This window comes from Heterodontus francisci, chromosome 41, assembly GCF_036365525.1.
Source record: "Heterodontus francisci isolate sHetFra1 chromosome 41, sHetFra1.hap1, whole genome shotgun sequence".
Taxonomy (NCBI): Eukaryota; Metazoa; Chordata; class Chondrichthyes; order Heterodontiformes; family Heterodontidae; genus Heterodontus; species Heterodontus francisci.
Window position 1 is genome coordinate 20,903,573 of NC_090411.1, and position 24,621 is coordinate 20,928,193.

General features: G+C 47.8%; 1 protein-coding gene across 1 annotated transcript in view; it reads right to left on the reverse strand.

The window, feature by feature from the left end:
* Nucleotides 1-955: 955 nt before the first annotated feature.
* Nucleotides 956-24,621, reverse strand: part of LOC137353543 (protein shisa-9-like) — a 105,212-nt gene continuing 81,546 nt past the window's right edge. The window contains exons 3-4 of the mRNA XM_068019910.1: nt 7,190-7,339; nt 956-2,661 (exon numbers count right to left, since the gene is read on the reverse strand). Of these exons, the coding sequence (XP_067876011.1) occupies nt 2,300-2,661; nt 7,190-7,339 (512 nt within the window). The 3' untranslated portion in view covers nt 956-2,299. The remainder of the gene's footprint in view (nt 2,662-7,189; nt 7,340-24,621) is intronic.

Here is a 24,621-nt window from a genome sequence, read left to right on the forward strand (position 1 = left end):
AGGTGAGTGTCCCTGGGCTCTGTACAAGGTGAGAGTGGCTGTGCTCTGTACAAGGTGAGTCTCTGGGCTCTGTACAAGGTGAGTCTCTGGGCTCTGTACAAGGTGAGAGTCTCTGGGCTCTGTACAAGGTGAGTCTCTGGGCTCTGTACAAGGTGAGTCTCTGGGCTCTGTACAAGGTGAGTCTCTGGGCTCTGTACAAGGTGAGAGACTCTGGGCTCTGTACAAGGTGAGAGTCTCTGGGCTCTGTACAAGGTGAGTCTCTGGGCTCTGTACAAGGTGAGTGTACCTGGGCTCTGTACAAGGTGAGAGTGAGTCTCTGGGCTCTGTACAAGGTGAGTCTCTGGGCTCTGTACAAGGTGAGTGTACCTGGACTCTGTACAAGGTGAGTGTCTCTGGGCTCTGTACAAGGTGAGAGTCTCTGGGCTCTGTACAAGGTGAGTCTCTGGGCTCTGTACAAGGTTAGTGTACCTGGGCTCTGTACAAGGTGAGTGTCTCTGGGCTCTGTACAAGGTGAGAGTCTCTGGGCTCTGTACAAGGTGAGTCTCTGGGCTCTGTACAAGGTGAGTGTCTCTGGGCTCAGTACAAGGTGAGAGTCTCTGGGCTCTGTACAAGGTGAGTGTCTCTGGGCTCTGTACAAGGTGAGAGTGTCTGGGCTCTGTACAAGGTGAGTCTCTGGGTTCTGTACAAGGTGAATGTCTCTTGGCTCTGTACAAGGTGAGAGTCTCTGGGCTCTGTACATGGTGAGACTCTGGGCTCTGTACAAGGTGATAGTCTCTGGGCTCTGTACAAGGTGAGCGCCCGGGCTCTGTACAAGGTGAGCCCCCAGGCTCTGTACAAGGTGAGCCCCCGGGCTCTGTACAAGGTGAGAGTCTCTGGGCTCTGTACAAGGTGAGAGTCTCTGGGCTCTGTACAAGGTGAGCCCCCGGGCTCTGTACAAGGTGAGAGTATCTGGGCTCTGTACAAGGTGAGAGTCTCTGGGCTCTGTACAAGGTGAGCCCCCGGGCTCTGTACAAGGTGAGTCTCTGGGCTCTGTACAAGTTGGCGAGGTGGGTGTTGCTCCAATTCGTACCTGAAGTAATTTTGGGAAGGAATTCCAAGGGACAACTTTGGCCACTAATGTGTGCAGAGACCTCAGAGAAAGCAGCAATCCTAGGTCAGAGGAGCAGGTTGGGGCAAGGATAGGATCAATAGGTGACGAAAGGATTTGAAGATGAAGATTTGGACCTTTACGTCCACTTTCTGGGCAACAGGGAGCAAGAGAAGCTGATCAGGAAAAAAAAGATGCTTGTGGAGGCCTTTGTACGGGAAAAGACACAAACTCAGGAATGTTGGATTAGTTCATCGAAGAGGAGAGGTCGGCACAGAGAACATTTAAGAAATCAACCCTTGAAGTGATGATGACATAGATTAGGGTTTCAGCAGCAGAAGCAAGGATATAGGTGGAGAATGGGGAAGAATGGAGCTTTGATAATTCCTGGATTTGAGGAGTATAATATTACATAGAATTTACAGCACAGAATTAGGCCATTCGGCCCAACTGGTCCATGCCAGTGTTTATGCTCCTCCCACCTTACTTCATCTCATCCTATTAGTATATCCTTCTAATCCTTTCTCCCTGGAATGCTTCTCTGAATTCAGCTTAAATGCATCTATGGTATTTGCCACAACCACTCCTGGTGGTAGTGAGTTCCACATTCTAACCACTATTTACATTTGTTCTTTTATTGTTTAAACTTGTATTGTTCTGAAGCTAAGAAAAAGATGTTTAAACAAAATAGAAAAAGGGAGTGATAGGTGCTGGAATGATATGGGTGGCGGAGCTGAGTGTAAAGGACCCCAGGAACATTGGGCTCGTGATGCTGGCAGCCATGTGCTCCTCAGACAGGAAATGAGATCCAATTAGCTACGGGTAAGCAGTCAGGCTAACCGGAGGGCCAGTGTCATAGTCCAATAAATACCTGCTTCAACCTCTGCCACAGGACTATATGGATATATATATGCAGACCCTGAGCCCTTCAGCTCACGGGATTTGCAAATGATCTTCACAAGGGCCATTTCAGCCCATTCTCACCCTGTGAAGATTGCAACATCTTGTCTCACAGGGTGAGATCTCCACTCGGTTTGCAAACCAACTCCCAGCCAGGCTTCCAACGGCTGCCCTGTGTTCGGCCGCCTAGTGATGTGGTAGCTCGGGGCTCGATGGCATGCAATGAGTTTTGGCCCCAGCTGTATCGCTTCCCCCTTCCTTTCCTTTTTGTTGTGGCCTTTAGTACAACAAATGACTTCTCACTTGGGCCCATTACACGGTGACCTCTGTCTTGCTATTTGTGGACAGGTGTCGCTGCGGTTGCTTGTAGTGCAGTGGCGGGCTGAAGATCTCTGGCAAGTGCTCAATGCTGTACTGCCTCTTGTTGGCGTACATGTGCCTCCGCCCCACAGGCTGGCTGTGGTCCCATCCCTTGTAGCTGGAGTTAAACAGGGGGTGCGTGTTTGCCTTGCTGACTTTAGCTTTCTGTCCCGGTGTGGCTGTCAGGAAACTGCAGGCATCCCCCAGCTGCCTGTCCTTCTGATGGTGGCTCCCTGCTGAGAATGCTGTCCCAGACGGAGGCAGATCCATCACCGGGTATCTCTTTGAGTAAAAGTCATCAGGAGTTGTTTCTGCTGTAAGAGAAAGGAAGATTCAGAAATAGTTTGTGTATACATGTATATGCATGTGTGTTCATATGTGCTTATACATCTTTGTGTTTGTTCTTGTATACATGGTACCTGTATGAACGTGGATAGGCATGAGACACAAACATGCAGCCACACTCATACATATACATGACAGACAGACATGATCATTAAAGCATCAAGTATTAAAGAGTCTGTTCATTGTCCACTGCGAGGATGGCCATGTTGGGCGACTGATTGGAGGCAGGAACTCATGTGATAAAACCTCCAGGAATACCTCCAACCAGAATTGGCGACCTTGCACCGAATGGACCAGGAGGGGTCAGGTTAACAGTTTAGCAACTCAATCTGCGTTTCCTTTAAATAAAACGGCGCTGCGTCATGTCCCACAGTTCAGTTTTTGACGGCTTTATCCTAGTTACTCAGCAGCGACTCTGGCCTTGTTGTGGAGTCAGAAAATGGAAGTTATAATTCACAGCCACACTTGCAAGTGCGTGTTATCAATCAATCTGGCAAAAAAAAAGCGCCTTCAACATAATAAAACATCCCAAGGCACTTCACAGCAGGGTTATAAAACAAAATTAGACGCCAAGCCACGTAAGGCAATATTAGGGAAGATGGCCAAAAGCTTGGTTTTAAGGGGCGCCGGAAAGGAAGAAAGCGAGGTGGCGAGTCGGAGTGCTCTAGGGAGCGAATTCCAGAGCTTAGGGCCGAGGCAACTGAAGGCACGGCCACCTGCGGTGGAGCAATTAAAATCGGGGATGCTCAAGAGACCAGAATTGGATGAGTGCATTTGTCCCGGAGGGTTGTGACCCTGGAGGAGATTGCAAAGGTAGGGGCTGGAATTTTATGTTGAGTGGGAGGCCCCAGCCACTGGTTAAAATGTCAGGGGCAAGCCCTGCTCCACCGGGCCTGGGGATCCACACCAATATTTTAGACTCCCCAGGCCCTTAATTGGCCTTGGGTGGGTCTTCCGCCGCGCTGAGGCAGGAAGTTCCGCCTCCAAGAGCTTCCGGCCAATCAGCAGATCCGACAGTAGTGGGGGCAGTTGGCCCATTGTTGGGGGGGGGGCCCTCCGTGGGGCACAGGGTGCCCGATCAGTAGGGCCAGCCCCCAGCCCGCAAGGAGGCCACCAGGTTTTACTGGGCGGCCTCCTGGAGGGCCTGAACCGCCGATAAAATACCAACGGCAGCGGGAGGAGGCCCTTAAGTGGCAGTTAACAGGCGTCGGTCCTCGCAGTATTTAATTGGAGGAAATTTCTGCTCATACAGTACTGGATGTCAGACAAGCAGTCCGATAATTTGGCAACAGTGAAGGAGTTGAGAGAGGTGTTGGTGAGGTTAAAGCTGGATGAGAAATAGGAGGGGCCAGGGACAGAACCTCCTAACTCTATTTATCAGTTGCTGACCTATAGGACATGCAGTGAGGGTAGAAACCCTCACATGATGGCAGCCCAGGACCACATTTGAAAGAACTCTGTCCTGAGCATACACCACCCAGTTCATTGACCCTGGAACCATGTTTAAATTCACCACTGGCCTGTTGACTGACTTAAGTTCCTATTCCTGGGAGCCCTTCAATGTTCAAAATTCCCAATCAACACCTCAGCATGAATTGGTAAATTTTGTGATGGGTCCATCCTTTCATGAGAATTGTCCCACTTTCTGATGCCCTGGTTTGATCAAGTCGTGCAGGAAGCCTGCTTGAAACCCGGCTGCTCGAATCACTGGCAGGAGCCTCCATTGACAGGACAAGTGGTTTGATGGAGTGCCACATCCCAGGAGTTTCTATGGTAACCGTTTGATTTCAGAAGGCCATAATTCACCGCCTTAGAAGTCCCCAAGGAGGTGAAGGTTCTGGTTTCTGAGTCAATCCCGAGCGAGGATAATCACATTGCTGCAGCAATTCACTTCAACAAACAAAATCATTCCCAGGATGTGGGCGTCACTGGTAATGCTGGCTCTCATGGCCCTGAGAAGGTGGTGAGTTGCCTTTCTCAACCGCTGCAGTCCAAATGCTCTGTAACAGTTGTTAATACAACTGAGGGGGCTTACAAGGACAAATCAGAGTGAACCATGTTGGTATGGGACAGGAATCACATATAGGCCAGACTCAGAGATGTATGAGGTATCCTTCCCTAAAGGTAGCAGTTAGTGAACCAGTTGGGTTTTTTTTTAACAACAATCCGACATAAAGCACAGGAGGAGGCCATTTGGGCCATCATATCTGTGCTAGCTCTTCATCATCACCTTTAACCAATGCCAGTATTTTATTTCTAGATGTTATGATCTGAATTCAAGTTTTCAAACGGCCAGTGGCAGGGTTGGAACTCTGATTCTCAGTCCCGGCTGCTCAGAATACTCACTCTGTAACACGACCCACTACACTATCACCCCTCCCCGCAATCTTGTTCTGCCTAATGATGAGCTCCTCCAATGGCCTGTTGGATGACAGCTTCAGTCAGTGTGATATGGAGCTGGGAGGCCTCTGGCTCGTTCTCTTGCCTGTGCTCAGTTTAGTTGTTGCGTTACCGTGCTGGGCCCAAGGTAAAATTCTGCCCGAGGTTTCTGGGGCCCTCTGCTGGGGAAGAATTGGGGCGAGTACGGGGATGGGCGGGAGTGAAATTTCACATTTGCCAGCACCATCTTCTCCCGGGCCATTTTCCCCGGAGGCGGGGTCGAGGGCAGAAGGGCTACCCATCTGCAAGAGGTGGGTAAACAATTAATGTAAGTTTAAGGCCAATTAACAGAGGCACACAGCGGCATGGGGAATAGGCCAGCTTCCTGGAGGCGGCCTCCTAGCGGCAGACCGTGGGGCCAGCGTACCAGGCGGGCTTTGAGGTCCTCTCCCACTGCCTGGGCACAGCTGTGGCCGCCCCTGTGGAGGAGTTCCCCGCCCACACTGGTGGCTGTGGCCATTTTTCAATTGAAAAGTTTTAAAAGTGCTGAGCGAGCACTTCAAGATGGAGCCCCTCCCCCCCCCCTCCCCTCTTTTACCTAAAACGGCCGGCTGCAGCGCCTTCCGGACTGGAGGGCCTCCTATTGGCTCTCCAGCTGCGAGAGCCCGCCCGCCATTCTTAATTGGACAGCGAGCATGCTTTCTGGCCACTAATTGGCCATTTCAGGTATAACCATTGCCGGGTGACTGTTGTGCACGCAGTGCGGGATTGGGATTCCCCATTTAATCACGACATCGGGTCCCGACCCAAAACCCAAAATCATGTCCTGGAGTCACAGGGGAATCAGATCTGGCTCAGCTTTGATAAAAAGACTTGCATTTATATAGCGCCTTTCACAGATGTCTCAAAGCACTTTACAGCCAATGAAGCACTTTTGAAGTCACTGTTGCAATGCAGGAAACACAGCTACCAATTTATGTACAGAAAGCTCCCACAAACAGCAATGTGATAATTACTAGATAATCTGTCTTTGTGATGTTGATTGAGGGACAAATATTGGCTCAGACAATAGGGAGCACTCTCCTGCTCTTCATCAAGATAGTACCATGGGATCTTTTACGCCCGCCTGAGAGGGCAGATGGGGCCTTGGTTTAACATCTCATCTGGAAGACGGCGCCTCCAACAGTGCAGCACTGGAGTGTCAGTCTTGACTTCAGTGCTGAAGTCCTGGAGTGGGACTGGAACTCGAAACCTTCTGACACAGAGGCGAGAGTGACGCACACCACAGTCAAATAGCACGCTGAAACACACAGTCTAGGCTGACACGGGGAGAAAGGCAGCCTGTTGAACTGTACTTCAGGAAAATTCAGCACATTCAGAAGAGGACGACTGGCAGGAGGAAGGATCCCAACGTTGACTGTGAGGGGTTAACATTAAGTTTACTGTGAAAGAAAATCTGTCTATTCAGACCTCATCTGGACTGCTGCATTCCTTATTGGGCACTGGAGGGACATATTTGCCTTATGGGGGGCGGTGCAAATTTACTAAAATGATACTGGGACTTAACGGGTTAAATTATGAGGCCAGGCTGTATAGACTAAGCTTGTATTCCCTTGACCTTAGATGGCTGAGGGGTAATACAATTGATTAAAATGGTGGGAAAAGAGTTGACAGAGTAAATATAGAGAAGCTATTTCCTCCGATGTTGTGGTGGGGGGGGGGGGGGGGGGGGTGGTGTCCAGAACGAAGAGGCAGGAGATTAAAATTAGAGCTAGGCAGTTCAGGGGATGATGCCAGGAAGCAGGGTGGTGGCAATCTGGAATTCGCTCCCCACAACAGGCTGTGGATGCTGGGGTCAACTGGAGAGTTCAAGACTGAGATCGACAGACTTTTAATTGGGTCAGGGTATCAGGGGACATGGAGCAAAAGCGGGTAAATGGACTTGAGGTCCAGATCGAATTAGACGTTGGAACAGGCTCGAGGGGCTGAATGGCCTCCTCCTGTTCCTGTGTCCCTGTAGACCAGTGGACACCAAGACGGATCCCTGAGTGTGGGAGTTTGAGTTTGGACAGTGGTTATAGATGGGTTGATAGATGTTGCTGCTCAATCACTACTTACCCACTGCCTTCAGTGTCGCGTATTTACTATACTCCTGGCCTGGTGCAGGGGCAGAGGCCATCCGCTGGAGGATATTGTTGTGGGGATGAGGCATTCCCATCTGGGAGATATTTGGCAACGTAACAGCCGCATTATTCAAGTGAGGCTGATCTGCGGAGGAAAACAATACAGAGCACTGAATGAAGCAATCACAGGTTTCGGGCCTATTCACGCTGGCTCCATATGAGGCCAATAAATGAGTCAATGATCTAGTCGTGGAGAGTTGGCGGGGCAATGGGCTGGAACAATAACCTGAGCTCCTCCCCACAGTGTCACAAAGCCATACAGATCAAAAGCCACCACCCCCCCCCCCCCCCACCCCCGCTTCAATTCCTGGAACCTGCGGAGTTAGCTGATCCTAGCCTGGAGAGTAAGGGCCTCAATTGTTGGCCTTCCCATCCCTGGGCTAGTAAAGACAAAATCAGCCGAGCTCCTCCCTCAGGTTGTTATCTACTGCAAACTGTGTGTGGATGTTGTGTGAGAATAGAACCTGATTTGGCTGCGTGTTCCTTTGCCCTCATGAATGGACAAAATTGTGAGATGGAAGTCAGTGAAATCCAGTAATTTGTGGCCCCAAACAAAACTGACTATGAAAGGCGCCAGATTGTAAAAAAACTCAACTGGTTCCCCTGATGTTCTTCAGGGAAGGGAACGTCCCCAACTCCCCCTTCCCTGGCCTGTCCGTCACGCGACTCACTCCCTGTGCAGTTGACAGTCACCTCTGAAGTGGGTCTAGCAAGCTGATTGGTCATAGAAACAATCACTATAGTAACTAAAGATGGACAGTAAATATGGCCTTGCTCACAATTGAAAAAAAAATGTCCAAGATTGTCCTAGAGTCTCCAGGAATTTAAAAAATGACTTGCATTTATATAGTGCCTTTCATGACCAGCAGCAATCCCAATCATGCATTAACTGTGGCTCAGTTGGTAGTATTCTTTCCTCTAAATCAGACGGTTGTGGGTTCAAATCCCCCTTCAGGAGTTTCACACAAAACTGAGGCGGACACTCCCAGTGCAGTACTGAGGGAGGGCTGCACTGTTAGAGGTGCTGTCTTTGGATAAGACATTAGGTGGATGTTAAGACTCAGGTGGTAGTGAAAGATCCCATGGGACTTTTTCAAAGAAGAGCAGGGGAGTTCTCCAAATTACAAGATTAATCCTCAGGTCCCTGCTGCAAGTGACCCAGGAAGAAAAATGATAAAGAAAGACTTGCATTTATATAGCATCTTTCATGACCACAGGATGTCCCAAAGCACTTTACAACCAATGAAGTACTTTTGAAGGGTAGTGTCATGCTAGGCCCCCACCTGCCAAGAATGAGGCACATCAATTTTGTCATGAACCTTGATTTTTAACTTAAAAAAAAGCAAAATACTGCAGATATTGGAAATCTGAAATAAAAACAAGAAATGCTGGAAATACTCAGCAGGTCTGGTAGCATCTGTGGAGAGAGAAGCGGAGTTAACGTTTCAGGTCAGTGATTTTTAACTGCTGTCGGAGTGAGGAAATGACTTGTTAAACAGATCAGCCGTGGCTGGGAAAAAAAACATTTACATACTAACAGACATCGAAGGTGAGGAAGCGCATTCCAGGACCTGCTAAGGAAGATACAATCCACAAGGGCCAGGACTGGTTAGACCAGCTGGTCACATGACTACCTGGCTGTTCCAGGGTTTTCTTTTGAACTGGCCACAGAGAGTTTGAAGGCAGAAAGTCTGTTTGCTCCTGGACTGAGAAGATCGCTCCTGTCTGCTCCCATCTCTTTCTCACAAGCCTCTGAACCCAATGAAGACACATGAACCCCAAGAGAGAAAAGTCTCCTACAGCGAACCAGGTTTAAGAAGAATACTGGGCCCCAATGAAAAGCAAGATCTACCTACAATCAAGGACTCTACAGTGAGCTCAAAGAACCGTAACAAAAACTCTTCAGATACTGCCTCAAATGTTTCCACTTTATTTTTCTTCTGCTCTTTTCTGTCTCTATTTGCATGTGTGTATTGCGTATGCATGCTAGTGTAATGCGTGTCGTGTATCCGTAGGCGTTAACCGAATTAGAGTTTAGGATTAAGTTTAATAAAATTTCATTTTTCTTCTTGAAACCTGTTGTGCTGGTTGTGCAGTGAACAAGGATTCACCAAGGGGGAGCTGAAAACACGGTGTGTTTAAAATTAAACCCTGTTACTGTAAGACCAGGTGAAGGCTGAAAGGGAACCCTAGACCTCTTTCTCACCTGGTCGTAACAGTAGTCACCGTTGTAACGTAGGAAACGTGTCAGCCAAGTTGTGCACAGCAAGCTCCCACAATCAGCAATGTGATACTGATCAGATAATCTGTTTGTGTGATGTTGACTGAGGGATGCCTGAAAGATAAGGCAGAAGCATTTGCAACAATCTTCAGCCAGAAGTGCCGAGTTGATGATCCATCTCAGCCTCCTCCTGAAGTCCCCAGCATCACAGATGCCAGACTTCAGCCAATTCCATTCACTCCGCGTGATATCAAGAAACGACTGAAGGCACTGGATACTACAAAGGCTATGGGCCCTGACAATATTCCGGCAATAGTACTGAAGACCTGTGCTCCAGAACTTGCCACATCCCTAGCCAAGCTGTTCCAGTACAGCTACAACATTAGCATCTACCTGGCAATGTGGAAAATTGCCCAGGCATGTCCTGTACACAAAAAGCAGAACAAGTCCAACCTGGCCAATTACTGCCCCATCAGCCAATTCTCAATCATCAGTAAAGTGATGGAAGATGTCATCAACAGTGCCATCAAGTAGCACTAGCTTACCAATAACCTGTTCAGTGAGGCTCAGTTTGGGTTCCACCAGGGCCACTCAGCTCCTGACCTCATTACAGTCTTGGTTCGAACATGGACAAAAGGGCTGAACTCAAGAGGTGAGGTGAGAGTGACTGCCCTTGACATCAAGGCAGCATTTGACCGAGTATGGCATCAAGGAGTCCTAGCAAAAGTGAAGTCAATGGGAATCAGGGGGAAAGCTATCCGCTGGTTGGAGTCATACCTAGCACAAAGGGAGATGGTTGTGGTTGTTGGAGGTCAATCTTCTGAGTTCCAAGACATCACTGCAGGAGTTCCTCAGCGTAGTGTCCTAGGCCCAACTATCTTCAGCTGCTTCATCAATGCCCTTCCTTCAATCATTAGGTCAGAAGTGGGGATGTTCGCTGATGAATGCACAATGTTCAGCACCATTCGTGACTCCTCAGATACTGAAGCAGTCCTTGTAGAATTGCAGCAAGATCTGGACAATATCCAGGATTGGGCTGATAAGTGGCAAGTAACATTTGGGCCACACAAGTGCCAGGCAATGATCATCTCCAACAAGAGAGAATCTAACCATCTCCCCTTGACATTCAACAGCATTGCCATCGCTGAATCCCCCACTATCAACATCCTGGAGGCAAGTAACTCATCTCCCGACTCCCCAAAGCCTGTCCTCCATCGACAAGGCACAAGTCAGGAGTGTGATGGAATACTCTCCACTTGCCTGGATGGGTGCAGCTTCAACAACACTCAAGAAGCTCGACACCATTCAGGACAAAGCAGCCTGCTTGATTGGTATCCCATCCACAAACATTCACTCCCTCCACCACCGACGCACAGTGGCAGCAGTGTGTACCATCTACAAGATGCACTGCAGCAATGCACCAAGGCTCCTTAAACAGCACCTTCCAAACCCGCGAGCTCTACCAACTAGAAGGACAAGGGCAGCAAATGCATGGGAACACCACCACTTGCAAGTTCCCCTCCAAGTCACATACCATCCTGACTTGGAACTATATCGCCGTTCCTTCACTGTCGCTGGGTCAAAATCCTGGAACTCCCTTCCTAACAGCAGTGTGGGCGTACCTACACCACATGGACTACAGCAGTTCAAGAAGGCAGCTCACCACCACCTTCTCAAGGGCAATTAGGGATGGGCAATAAATGGTGGCCTGGTCAGTAACGCCCACATCCCATGAATGAATAATAAAAATACATATTGGCCAGGACACCAGGGATAAATCCCCTGCTATTCTTTGGCATAGTGGCCATGGGATCTTTACCTGAGAAGGCAGCTAGGGCCTCGGTTTAACATCTCATCTGCAAGGCGGTACCTCCAACAGTGCAGCACTCCCTGAGTACTGCACTGGAATGTCAGGCTAGACTGTCGGCTGAGGGGGCAGGAGGGCATTCTTTGGGCAGGCGGAAGTCCCATCACACTGTTTGTAGACTAATGTAGTTCCATCAGAGGAGACTGGTGGCTCTGGAAATGTGTAACGGGGTTTTTGGCTGTTATGCATGTGGCAGCAGGATCAGTACAGACTGCTGGAGCATGGAGAGGCACAGGAGAAGGTGCAACCAAGAATTATAAGGCTGATACCAGCGCTGAGGGGTTACAACCAACAGGAAAGACTGAGCAGACTGGGACTCCCCTCTCTTGTAAAGAGAAGGCTCAGAGGTGACTAATAGAGTTCTTTAAAATTCTGAAGGGATTTCATAAGGGTAGACGTAGAGAAGATGTTTGCATCTTGCTACCACGGGAGTGGAATAGTGTAGATGCATTTAACAGGAAGCTGGATAAACATGAGGGAGAAAGGATATGCAGATGGGGTGAGATGAAGTAGGGTGGGAGGAGGCTTATGCAGAGCGTAAACACTAACATGGGCCTGTTGGGCCGAATGGCCTGTAAATTTGATGTAATTCTATATAACAATAAATCAGTTCCCAAAATGAACTAGCTGCAAAATATGAGCAGAAAAATCTTTAGAAACGTGAAGAGTTAATATCAAGTTATTGCAGAATATTTATTTATAGAGCGATAACGGCCCGAGTAGAGACAAAGAGCTTCAGGCAGGTCTGTAACAAGCAGCACAGAGAAAGGCACATCTGCAACCCAGGCCTCATCCGATGTGTCAGCTCGGATCTAATTACAGATGCACCATCTTTCACTGGGAAACTAATCAATTAAGCTGCACTGGCCAGCAGCAGTAATTAGGACATTTTGCCATGTCTCCCATTAAACTGACGGGCCTGGGCAATTGCGACATCCACTAGCTCCTGAGTGTGACGACCCCCCCTCCCCCCGCACCCCACCCCCCCACCCCCCCACTGCTGCCGGGTCAAACCTAACGTAACCCACTTCGCAGGAGGGCTGCAAGCACAGCTCAGTTGTCAGACTTCGCTCTTCAGAGTGTCCTTTCCCTGGATTTGATTTTCCCTTTTGCTCCCTCGGCGCCTGCACTGCTTTCTGGATGAAAGATGGGTGGAGAGTCCATCGTGAGCGACTGAGGCGTCTGACAGTTTCCCCTCATCTTTATATAGAGACCATGGCCTAGAAACTGGCCTGTTCCAACGAACCGGGCGCAGGACTGATCCCTGGCATGGAATGGGTAGGGCCGAGGCACACCCCATATTGGGCCGCATTTACATGAGACTGGCCAGCTTACCAGGTATCCCCCAGGCAGCTCGTTGGTGAAGAGGAAAGATCCTGGGAGAGGGAGGTGATTGAGAGAGGGGTGTGTTTGGGTGAGGGGGTAAGGGGCAATCAAGAGGGCTGGGTTATTGGGAGAGGGAGGGGCAATTTGGAGATAGGGCACAGTCACGGGGTGGGGGTGGGCAGAATGACTGGGAGAGGGGTGGGGGTGGTGATTGGTAGATAGGTTGGGGAGGGGCGATCAGGAGAGGGGTTGGGTGGGGGAGGGGGATGAGCAGGAGCTGGAAAGGGTTTTCAGCATTACTGCAACTCCAAGCTCCAGAGTCAGTGCAATGAAAAATTGTACAGTTTTGCTGGTGACCAACCATTCTCTGGCTGGACCGAACGTAGACCACGTTATCCTGAACGCAGATGGCACTGGGCTGGCTGAGTTCAGGGCAGACCAATTTTGCCAAGGGGGCCTCAAACAGGCATTAGGCCCCTAATCTGCATAAGCAAAGGGGCTAAATCATGTTTCAGGCACGACGCCTGGACGCCTCTTTTTTTTTCAGCCTTTACCAGTCTGGTGGGGTGGGGGGGGGATGTGGGGGGAGGTGCCACTCTAATGCCTGTGCTTTCTTTGTTATATCGAGCGACTGAGTTTGCAAAATACAGGACGTCCTTTCCCTCCTCCCCCGAGTTGCGTTCATGCTCCCATCTCTTCCCCTGAAGGTATTGACTGAAGCTGGGTTGGTTTTCACAGGCATTGGCAGCCTTCCACAACCTCATTCAAGAAGCTATTCTTCACGAGTCTAGACAGTGACAACAGGCTAATTGACTGCGGTTGGCATCACATCTGAGCCGGATCCTAACCTTATCCAGTTTCCACAAGCGGTCAATTCCCAGCAAGCTGACTCTGCTTTAATTAACCCCTCGTTGAGCTGATGGACACTGAAGCCTCTCATAGCCCCTTCATCAGGATCCCAGCTAAAATCAGCGCAACTTGTATTTACATTAGTTCCTTTAATAATAGTCACAGAAAGATAGAGCACAGAAGGAGGCCATTCGGCCCATTATGTCTGTGCCTGTTCTTTGAAAGAGCTATCCAATTAGCCCCACTCCCCTGCCCTTTCCCCATAGCCCTGCAGTGTTCTCCCCTTCAAGTATTAATCTAATTTTCTTTAGAATCTGCCTCCACCACCTTTTCAGTCAGCGCATTCCAGATTTCAACAATTCGCTGAGTGAAAGAAATTCTCCTCCTCTCACCTCTGGTTCTTTGGCAAGGAATATTCCAAGGTGCTTCACCAGCAGAATAGAAAGAGGAATGGAAATGCGGAGAGAGATTAGGATGGGGGCTGAAACTATGTGAGGAGCTCGATATTCTCCTGCTATCACTGGTGCCAATCTTCTATCACAAGGTCCCTCCTAGTTCAGCCATTCAGAAACACATTCCTCTCATCTAACTGGATCAAGTGAAGGATTTTGTCTCCCATCTTACCAAGAACATCATCCCTTGCTTGAAGATGTTCTTCCTGACAATGCTCTTAGATTTTTGTTATTCATTCTTGGGATGTGGGCGTCGCTGGCAAGGCCAGCATTTATTGCCCATCTATGAATGCCCTTGAGAAGGTGATGGTGTGTCGCCTTCTTGAACCGCTGCAGTCCGTGTACTGAAGGTGCTCCCACAGTTCTATTCGGGAGGGATTTCCAGCATTTTGACCCACAGATGATTAAGGAACACCGATATATTATCCAATCAAGATGGTGTGTGACTTGGAGAGGAATTTGCAGGTGGTGGTGTTCCCATGTGCCTACTGCCCTTGTCCTTCTAAATGGTAGAAGATATGGGTTTGGGAGGTACTGTCGAAGGAGTCTTGGTGAGTTGACCTTTGACCAGCTTTACCCAGTGGCCCCCTCCCCCCCCCCCCCCCACAAACACGCTTTGCTCACATGTCTCGGCTCTTGAAGTACTGCAGATTTACCTGATCTATGCTGTTCAATGTCTTCTGTATTCCAACAAGGTGTTCTCTGAGTCTCTCATTGTTGGCGAGCCCTACTTTGTCTGGTTCCTGCTTGCAACTCAATCCTTTGACACTCGGGATCAGCCATGTGGCTTTTCTCGGCATGTTTCCATAGCCTGAATGGAAATTCAGGAAATGGAATATCCCTTCTGTCTTCTGTGACCAAAAAACTGGACACAGGAGTTGCAATGGGATCTGACCAAGAACCTGTGCAGTTTAAGAATGACATTCTGACAACCTGAAACATTAACTCTGTTTCCCCCTCCCTACAGTTACTGCCTGACTCGCTGAGTGTTTTACAAGCATCTGCTGTTTTTATTTATGAATGACATTGTTTGACTTACACTCCACTGAGCAAGGAATCTAATTTAGCCTTGAGCCTGCACTGTTTATTGCAACTCCACAGTGATTTGACATGCCTAGTGCCATATCTCCAGATCTCTACACTGTCCAGAGATTACTTGTGGCTCTTGTTTTCTGGTGGACTCTATGTCATCTGGTTTTATGCAGTACAGCTGGTATTTTGCTTTCTCAACATAGTCTTGATGGCGGGGGAGGGGGTTATCTGGGGGGGGGGGAGGGGCGGTAGGGGTGGTCGTGGTGGTGGGGCAATCCCTTTGGCCGTTTTGGGAGTGCACAGAAGCGTAACTACATTTCTAACAGTGTAAGCTGTGTCGCAGTGTGTGGCACTCACATCGCTGTGTCAGCAGGTAATAGGTTTCAAGCCCTGCTCCAGAAACCTGAGCACAAAATCTAGGCTTTAGTGCTGCACTGTCAGAGGTGCTGCTTTTTGGGAGGACAAAGTAAACTGAGGCCATGCCTACCCTCTCAGATGGGTGTGAACAATCCTGCAGTATTACGTTGACAAAGAGCAGGGGAGTTAACCCCAGAGTCCTGGTCAGCGTATATCCCTCGGCCAACATCACGTAAACAGATTATCTGGTCATTATCACATTGCTGTCCGTGGGAGCTTGCTGTGCACAAACTGGCTGCCACCTTATTAATTGATGTGTGATCTTCCAGAGGATACTTAAATTCTACAACAACTTGTGTACTTAAAACAACATCCAGGACAAGGGAACGTTGGGCAAATTTTGGCTTTGTTTGATAATGTAAAATGAGTGATAATGACGTTCACTGATTTCAATGTACAAAGTCAAGATTACCCTCATGGATTAACTGTAGGCTGCTGGAATTTCTCTGGGGATTCCTGGTACAACACCCGTAGAAACAATCTTTTGAAAGTTTCGAGACTGAGATTGATCGCTTTTAGTTCGGCAAGGGCATTAAGGGTTACAAATCCAAGGCGGGTAGATGGAGTTAAGATAGCGATCAGCCATGATCTTATTGAATAGTGGAACAGGCTAGAGGGGCTGAATGGCCTCTTCCAGTTCCTATGTTGTAATGTAATTTGCCAAAACCTGCTGTTTCGTTAGGGCCGGGGGCCTGGGGGTGGGGAGCGGAAGTGTGATACTTCCATTGGCATTATGGTAGGAGGGAGCTCCATGGAAATTCAGGGCCAGACAAATTACAAATAATGGGCCCAAAATTCCAGGTTCCTGGGGACACAGAGGCAGCATTGCTTAGGCAGGCAGTGATGTAATTTGGGTCAGGACCTAGGCCCCACCTTACTCCCGGCTCCCTCCCCAAATCAGGTGGTTGTCAGGATGACTGGTACAGCCATCTATCCCTGGTTTCTCTAACCCTTTATGCATGTTTGTATTGCTATAGCTACGTTGGTTGATATATATGGTCATCCTGGTAGGCCTCAAGTTTAATCCTGAGGAACGATTCCATTATTTTACCCAATACTGATGAGAAACTTAGCGATTGGACTTTCTTATATGTGGTGCCAGTTAACTTACTTCCAGCATTCAGCAGCTCCCTCATAAATGTCAAAGATTGCCTTCACGTACACTGGGGATTTGTCGTGTTTTGTGCTCTCTGAACCCGTCTGCAAACAGGCCTCTTCATGTTGATTGTGTAAATCTGCATGGATTACTCACTGTCACCTTGGGCCATGTTGCAGTCATCTTTCCTCGAGAATACTTCAAGCATTCACTGAGTAAACCAATTACTCTCTGCTCTGGTGTCCACAGCTACACTTAATTTGACCCTCTGATCACCCTTTGATGTATTAAGTTTTCCAGATCCCTGCATCTCCCCCTCACCTCCTCCTGCAAACTGTGTGAAGCTAATTTCTCTTCCTTTAAGATTGTTGTGTTTCTTTGAGTCGACGCTTGCTAACCTTAGGGCTGTGTTTATCCCTCACTGAACCCATGAAAGTATTCCATTCTGATCAACTGAGCCTTTAGGTAAATAATTCCCTCTCCCACTCTGCCAATCTCTCATGCATTTGGTCTTTTCAAAATTGTATGTCAGGGTGCTTGGTTCTGCATAGCGCTGGATCCCGAAACATATTGAACTTGCTCATGTTATCATCGCGAGCACCTCAACCTCTCTTCAAGGTCACTTACCATTACCAGCTCAAGCTGAGATAAACAACAACTCACATATATATATATATATATATATATATATATACCACCTTTAACGCAATTTAACGTCCCAAGATGCTTCACAAAAGTGTTATAAAACAAAATTTGACACCGATCCCCATACTGAGATGTTTGGGCAGATGACCAAAACATTGGTCAAAGAGGTAGTTTTAAGAAGCATCTTAAAGGAGGAGAGAGTGGTTTATGGCGTGAATTCCAGAGTTTAGGCCCCAGGCAGCAATGGAGAGATGAAAATCGGGGATGCTCAAGAGACCAGAATTAGAGGAGCACAGATATCTTGAAGGGTTGTAGGGTTGAAGGAGGTTACAGAGATAAGGAGGGGCGAGGCCATGGAGGGATTTGAAAATAAGAATTTTTAAATCGAGTCATTGCTTAAGTGGGAGCCAATGTAGGTCAGCAAGCACAGGGATGATAGGTGAACAAGCCTTGGTGCAAGTAAAGACACAGACAGTAGAGTTTCAGATGATCTCAAGTTTGTGGAGGGTAGAATATGGGAGGCTGGTCAGAAACGTGTTGGAATAGTCAGGCCACGAGGTAACGAAGGCATGAATGAGGGTTTCAGCAGCAGATGAGCTGAAGCAGGGTGGGAGTCGGGCGATGTTATGGAAGAGGGTTGCAGTCGGTAGCTAGGGAATGGAGATTGGAACGGCGACCCAAGGCAACGGCTTCGGTCTTCGCAGTATTTAATTGGAGGAAATTTCTGCTCATCCAGTACTGGATGTCAGGCAAGCTGTCTGATAATTTAGTGGAGGTGTCGAGAGAGGTTGTGATGAGGTAGAGCTGGGTGTCGAGGGGGCCAAGGATCGATCCTTGGGGAACACCAGTAGTAATGGTGCGGGAGCGAGAAGAGAGGCTGTTGCAAGTGATACAATGGCTACGATTAGATGGATAAGATTGGAAACAGGCAAGTGCAGTCCCGCCCAGCTGGACAACTGTGGAGAGGCGTTGGGGGAGGATTGTGTGGGTCAACTGTGTCAAAAGATGCAGACAGGTCGAGAAGATCAAGGAGGGATCATTTCCCTTTTGTCACAGTCAATTAGTATGTCATTTGTGACTTTAAGATCCATTTCGGGACTGTGACCGGGGCAGAAACCTGATTGGAGGGATTCAAACATGGAATTCTAGGGAAGATGGGCATGGAATTAGGGGTGTGTGGGTGGGGGTGGGGGGTGGGGTGCGGCAGCAGGTTTGGTGGCGGGTGGACGACAAGACGTTCAAGGAGTTTCGGGAGGAAAGGGAGGCTGGAGTTGAACCGGTAGTTCACAAGGATGGTGGGGTCAAGGGTTGTTTTTGTTTTGAGAGAAAGGCAATGATGTGAAATTTAGAGGAGAGTGGGACAGCACCTGAGGAGAGAGAATTGTTAACAATATCAGCTAACATGAGGACCAGGAGGGGAAGTTGGGTGGTCAACAGTTTAATGGGAATAGGGTCAAAGGAGCAGGAAGTGGAGAACTGCCTTTCATGGCACGAAGCAAATATTTAACAACACTTGGACCTGCCCAAGTTATGTTTGGTTGGTTGAAATTCTCCATTACCCATTCTTATTTTCACATATCATCCATATCTCTTACAGAATATTACAAAGCATACACAACACAGAAACAGGCCATTCAGCCCATCAGGTCCATGCTGGTGTTTATGCTCCACACAAACCCCTTCCCACCCTTCTACATCTCACCCTATCACCATATCCTTCTAGTCCTTTCTCTCTTATGTGTTTATCTAGTTTTCCCTCAAATGTATCTATGCTATTTACCTCTCTCTGGATAAAGAAGTATCTCCTGAATTCCCTATTGGATTTGTTAATGACTTTCTTCTATTTATGGCCCTTAGTTCTGCTCTTGCCCACACCTCTGTGTCTACACTATCTGACTCTTTTATAATCTTAAGGATCGCTATCACGTCATCTCTCAGTCTTCTCTTTTCTAGAGAAAAGACCCCAGTCTGTTCAATCATTCCTGAGAGACAGGACCTCTCAGTTCTGGTACCATTCTAGTAAATTTTTTTTGCGCATTCTCTGGTGCCTTTACATCCTTTTTTTAATAATACTGAGACCAGAACTGTTCACAGTACTTTAAGTACGCTTTAACTAAGGGTCTATACAAGTTTAACTTCACTTCTGAGCCTTTCAATGCTACCCCTCTAGAAATGAACCCCAGGGTTTTTTTTAATGGCCTTATTAAGGTGCTTTGCTACTTTTAGTGAGCTGTGTGTCTGTGACCCCCAGATCCCTGTGCTCCTTTACCCCATTTAGGCATTCGTTTTACAAGGATTATGGGGCCTCCCTATTCTTCCGACCAAAATGCACAACCTCGCTCTTATTTATATTGAAGTCCATTTTCCAATTACACATCCATACTGCCAGTTTGTTAATGTCTTCCCATATTTTGACACGGTTCTGCTCTGCATTAATTACAGCCCTGTACATTTTAGAAATTGCACTTCCGATTCCCGAGTCCAAATTCTTTATGTAAACGGTGAATTTAGAACGTTTTTCTGCCCTTTTAATCTGAGCTTTCAGGCCGTGCCCAACATCCATACATTAGACAACTCCAGGCAGCGGTCTGCTCTGAGTAATTTTCCAATTCATACAGAGTTCCCTTGCTTTCCTTCCCTGGTACCTACAGTCCACCTGCTCACCCACTCCCACTCCCACCCTCAACCCCAATGATCACTTCCATCATTCGGGGACATTCTGTGCTCAACTGATCTCCACTGACTGGGGTAAGCTGTGTTTCTCTCATTCCTACAAATCAGGACAGAAACTTCTCTGACCTTGCTTTCATTTGAAATGTTCTGCAAGATATTGATTTTCCCTCTCGCATGTTCATTAGATTGCTCCAGTGTTCTGTTTCACTCAACAATTGGTCACTTCTCTGTTCAGAGTAACGTTACTCTTAGAATCAGAGAATAGTACAGCACAGAAGAAGGCCATTTGGCCCATCAAGTCCATGCCAGAAGAGATGTCCAGTTAGTCCCACTCCCCAGCTCTTTCCCCCTATCCCTGCAATTTTATCTCCTTCAGGTGTTTATCCAACTCCCTTTTGAAGGTGACTATTGAACCTGTCCTGACCGCCCTGTCGGACAAAATATTCCAAATCCTAACCGCTCATTGTGTAACATGGTTTTCCTCGTGTCTTTTGCCAATCGCTTTCAATCTGTGCTCTCTGGTTATTCAGCCATTGGAAACAGATTCTCTTTATTCACTCTATCTCAACCCATCATGATTTTAAACACTTGTATCAAATATCCTCTTAGCCTTCTCTGCTCTAAGGAGAACAATCCCAGCTTCTCCAGTCTCTCCACCTAACTGTAATCCCTCATCCCGGGAACCATTCTAGTAAATCTCTACTGTACCCTCTCCAACGCCTTCTTGTCCTTCCCAAAGTGTGGTGTCCAAACATGGACACAATACTCCTGCTGGGGCTGAACTAGTGTTTTATACTTTGTATGGAACAGGCAACCAGGTGGCTATCTTTACCCCTGAGCAGAACCTCCAATTGTAGGGCCATGGATGGAGACAGCCCTGGAGCCTAAAGGACACAGAACACTGGAAGTGTGAAGCCCTCCTTTCCTTGAGCAATTCCCAAGGAAAGTGCCAGTGACAGTAAAACTAAGCAGTTTCCACCACAGCACTTGTGTTGGCTGACATTCAAGTGCAGGACTGGATGCAGAACTTATGGGGTAGAGATGTTATCCCACTGCCCTTCGACTGAGACACTTAAAACAAGGTCTTACCTGCCCAATGGGATTGGATGAAGTAGGGTGGCAGAAGGCTGGTGTGGAGCAGAAACATTGGTACGGACCAGTTCACGAGAATGGATGAGGAATTTCAATTATGAAGATAGATTGGAGAAGTTAGGACTGTTTTCCTTGGAGGAGAGCAGCCTGAGAGGTGATTTGATAGAGGTATTCAAAATCATGAGGGGTCTGGACAGAGTAGATAGAGAGAAACCGTTCCCACTCGTGAAAGGATGGAGAACAAGAGGACACAGATTTAAAGTATTTGGTAAGAGAAGCAAAAGTGACATGAGGAAAAACTTTTTCACGCAGCGAGTGGTTAAGATCTGGAATGCACTGCCTGTGAACGTGGTGGAGGCAGGTTCAATTGAAGCATTCAAAAGGGAATTAGACAGTTATATGAAAAGGAAGAATGTGCAGGGTTACGGGGAGAAGGCGGGGGAGTGTAACTGAAGGAATAGCTCTTTCAGAGAGCCAGGGTGGACACGATGGGCCAAATGGCCTCCTGCAATTCTGTGAGGAGAGAGAGAAGTAGAGAGGAGAGGTTTAGGGAGGGAATTCCAGAGCTTAGGGTCTTGGCAGCTGAAGGTGTAACTGCCATCGGTGGGGTGATGGAAATCAGGGATGCACAAGAGGCCAGAATTGGAGGAACACAAAGTTCTGGGAGCTATCAACAGTGCAGAATTGCTCTTTAGGAGAGCCACTGCAGACACAATGGGCCAAATGGCCTCCTTCTGGGATTGAAACGATTCTGTGAGCCGAATGGCCAGTTTCTGTAGTTCAGATGGACGTCAAAGGTCCTACAATAGCATTCAAAGAGCAGCAATTTCAACTGGTGTTCCTGCCTCAACCAAAGCCACGGCTGTTTGTTGAGACACTGCTGTGTCCAAAATGGCTGCCACATTTGCCGACAAAGCAACAATCACTTCAACCGAATCCAATGAACAAAAAGCACTTTGGGCTGCTTATGGGGAATGTGATGAAGAGTTACACAAGTGCAAGTCTTTCTTCTCTGTGCCACTTTTACAATCCACTCTCAGCACAACCATGCTCCGGAGAGTGGGAAAACCCAGCGTTTGCAACTTCTGCACGTGCAGTCTCCCCTGTTGTGGACAATCCATCCCATAGTGTATACCGAGCAACTATGGGAACCAACTCCACATGAAAGAAAGTGGCCCAGGAACTCTGAACTAGTTCACTCACAGCTCAATCATTTGCCAAATCAAATGCAGTGTGTCTGATAGTCTCGGGGGTTGGGTTTCTGCGGAGGTTCCCTGGAATATCCGCTGTAAGTTCAATGGAAACTCGGACAAACAGCTTGAGGAGCATTTCTCTGGGATTCTGCAGATCTCTCACCAATGTTAGAATGCACCATTGGAAATTCAACCCGTCCCAGTGTTTAGGGCCAATCTCATCATTCCAGCAGTCAAAGAGATTCCTTTAAATAGTTATTTAAAATATCGTCCATTTCTTTCAGCAGATTCCTCATCCCCTTCCCTCCCCCTCCACTCTCCTCCCTTTCTCTCCCCTCTCCTCCTTTACCCTCTTTCCCTTTGCTCCTTGCTCCCCTCTCTTCCTCCCCCTGCTGTCACCTCTTCACTGTCTTTCCTTCCCTTCTGCTGCCCTTTCTCTTCCCCTACTCCTCTTGACCCTTTCTTGTCACCCTCTCTCTTCCCCTCCACTCCTCTCCTCTCTGCTTCTCTTCCCCCTCTCCAGAAGGGGTTAGCTCCTTGTTGGAAAATGACTCAGTGTGGTCTGTTTGTCCTCTGGTTGACACTGAGTGGCGGTGAGGTATTAAAATGTGAAGGGCGTCATTGAAGTATATGCACATCTACACTGCACACGCTATCATGGTGGTTGTTACTGGACTAGAGGCTTGGAGACATGAGTTCAAATCCCACCAAGGCAGCTGCTGGAATTTAAATTCAATTAATTCAATAAACCTGGAATAAAAAGTGAGCATCAGTAATGGTGACCATGTAACTACTGGATTGTTAACAAAACCGCTTTGTTTCACTGACGTCCTTCTGACAGCACTTAGGCTCCTCCTGAGCTCTCTGGCTTGCCTATTCCTGGGAGAAACTCATTAAACCATCACTGGGTGTCAGAGGTTGAAAAACGAACAAGAACATTCAGCCAAAAACATAAATATGGCAGAACCAGGACCCTGGTTGGTTGGTGCTCTGGAATCAAATTCCTTCAATCTTGGCTGCTCCCAGGTCAGGGCCCCTTGTGGGTCAGACACAGACTAACTCTCCACTCTTGGCCCCAGTGAAGTGTCTTTAACCCAGACTCAGAGGACGGCGCCCCCTTGTGCACTGATGCGTTATTTTCCTGATGGCCTCCCTGAGTGAGGTTGTCGCCTGGAATTCCTGTGGGAACTCTCTTGATCCCCAGCCGTAACTTCAGTGTGAGCTCAGCACAATGCACGGCGAACCATGGAAACGGAAATTCTACCGCTGCGTTTTGCTACCAACCTGCGCTGATTTATGAGTTGTTTTGTATCAACAAATCACATCCGCCAGGAGTCTGTACTGCAGCCATCCCAACTCATTGCACAGGGAACAGGAGGAGGCCATCCAGTCCCTCGAGTCTCTTCCGCCATTCAGTTTACCCTTGTTGATCTTGTCATGAAGGTGCTTCCATTATTAATATTTTTGGGGGACCTGTGTTTAAAAGACTGTGGAAAATACCTGAGGAGATGCTGGACTCTTTTTTAAAAGGGTCACTGGAAGGACACTTGGGTCTTTGTTTAAAAACAAACACTTACTGGAAGTTACATGTCTTAAGTTAAGTAAACAGCCGGAGCCTTATGGACTATGGAACTGTTTGGACTTAGAGAAGTCACATATCTGGGTTTATGGCTCAGAAGTTTTGGTTTCGATTTGGATATTGTTTGGAGTTCAGTTGGGATTGCAGTCTGCTGAGAGAGAGAAGCATCCAGTGCCACCTCTGAGAAACCCTGAGAATCCAGTGTGAGAGCTGGAGAGACTGATGCAGCATTTCTCCTGGGAAGCTTCTGCAAGATTTCCTCTCGACATCTCCTAAATGAACTGCTTCTGAAAAGATCCCAGTGACAACCGCATGTGTCCAGTGATACCCGTCTACGTGTACCTAGACGCCAGACCAAAGGGCCATCGGGAACATTCCACATCTTATTCTTTTTCTTCAAGAATTAACAAGTATTTCACAGAATTCCAGAATTGTTACAGTACAGAACAAGGCCATTTGGCCCATTGTGTCTGTACCAGCTCTCTGAATGAGCGATTCACTTTGTGCCATTCGCCAGCCTTCTCCCCGTAACCCCACATAATCTTCCTTTTCACATAACAATCTAATTCCCTTTTGAATGCTTCAACTGAACTTGCCTCCACAACATGTTCAGGCAGTGCAATCCGGACCTTAACTACTTGCTACGTGAAAAAAAATGTTCTCATGTCGCTTTTGCTTCTTTTACCAATTACTTTTATTACGAAAGTGTTTCTTTCATTACATTTTTTTGAGGATTCGTACTTTAGAATCATGGACATTGGTTTACTTGGGAAAACTGAAAAGACTCTATGGATGTGTTTTTTACAAGGGTCACTGAGAGGTTTGAAAACAAACCTTTACTAGCTGTCATATGCCTTAAGCTCAATAAACAGAAAGCTTGGTGACTTGGGGAGATGTTTACAGAAAAGTGACATGTCAAGTTTTC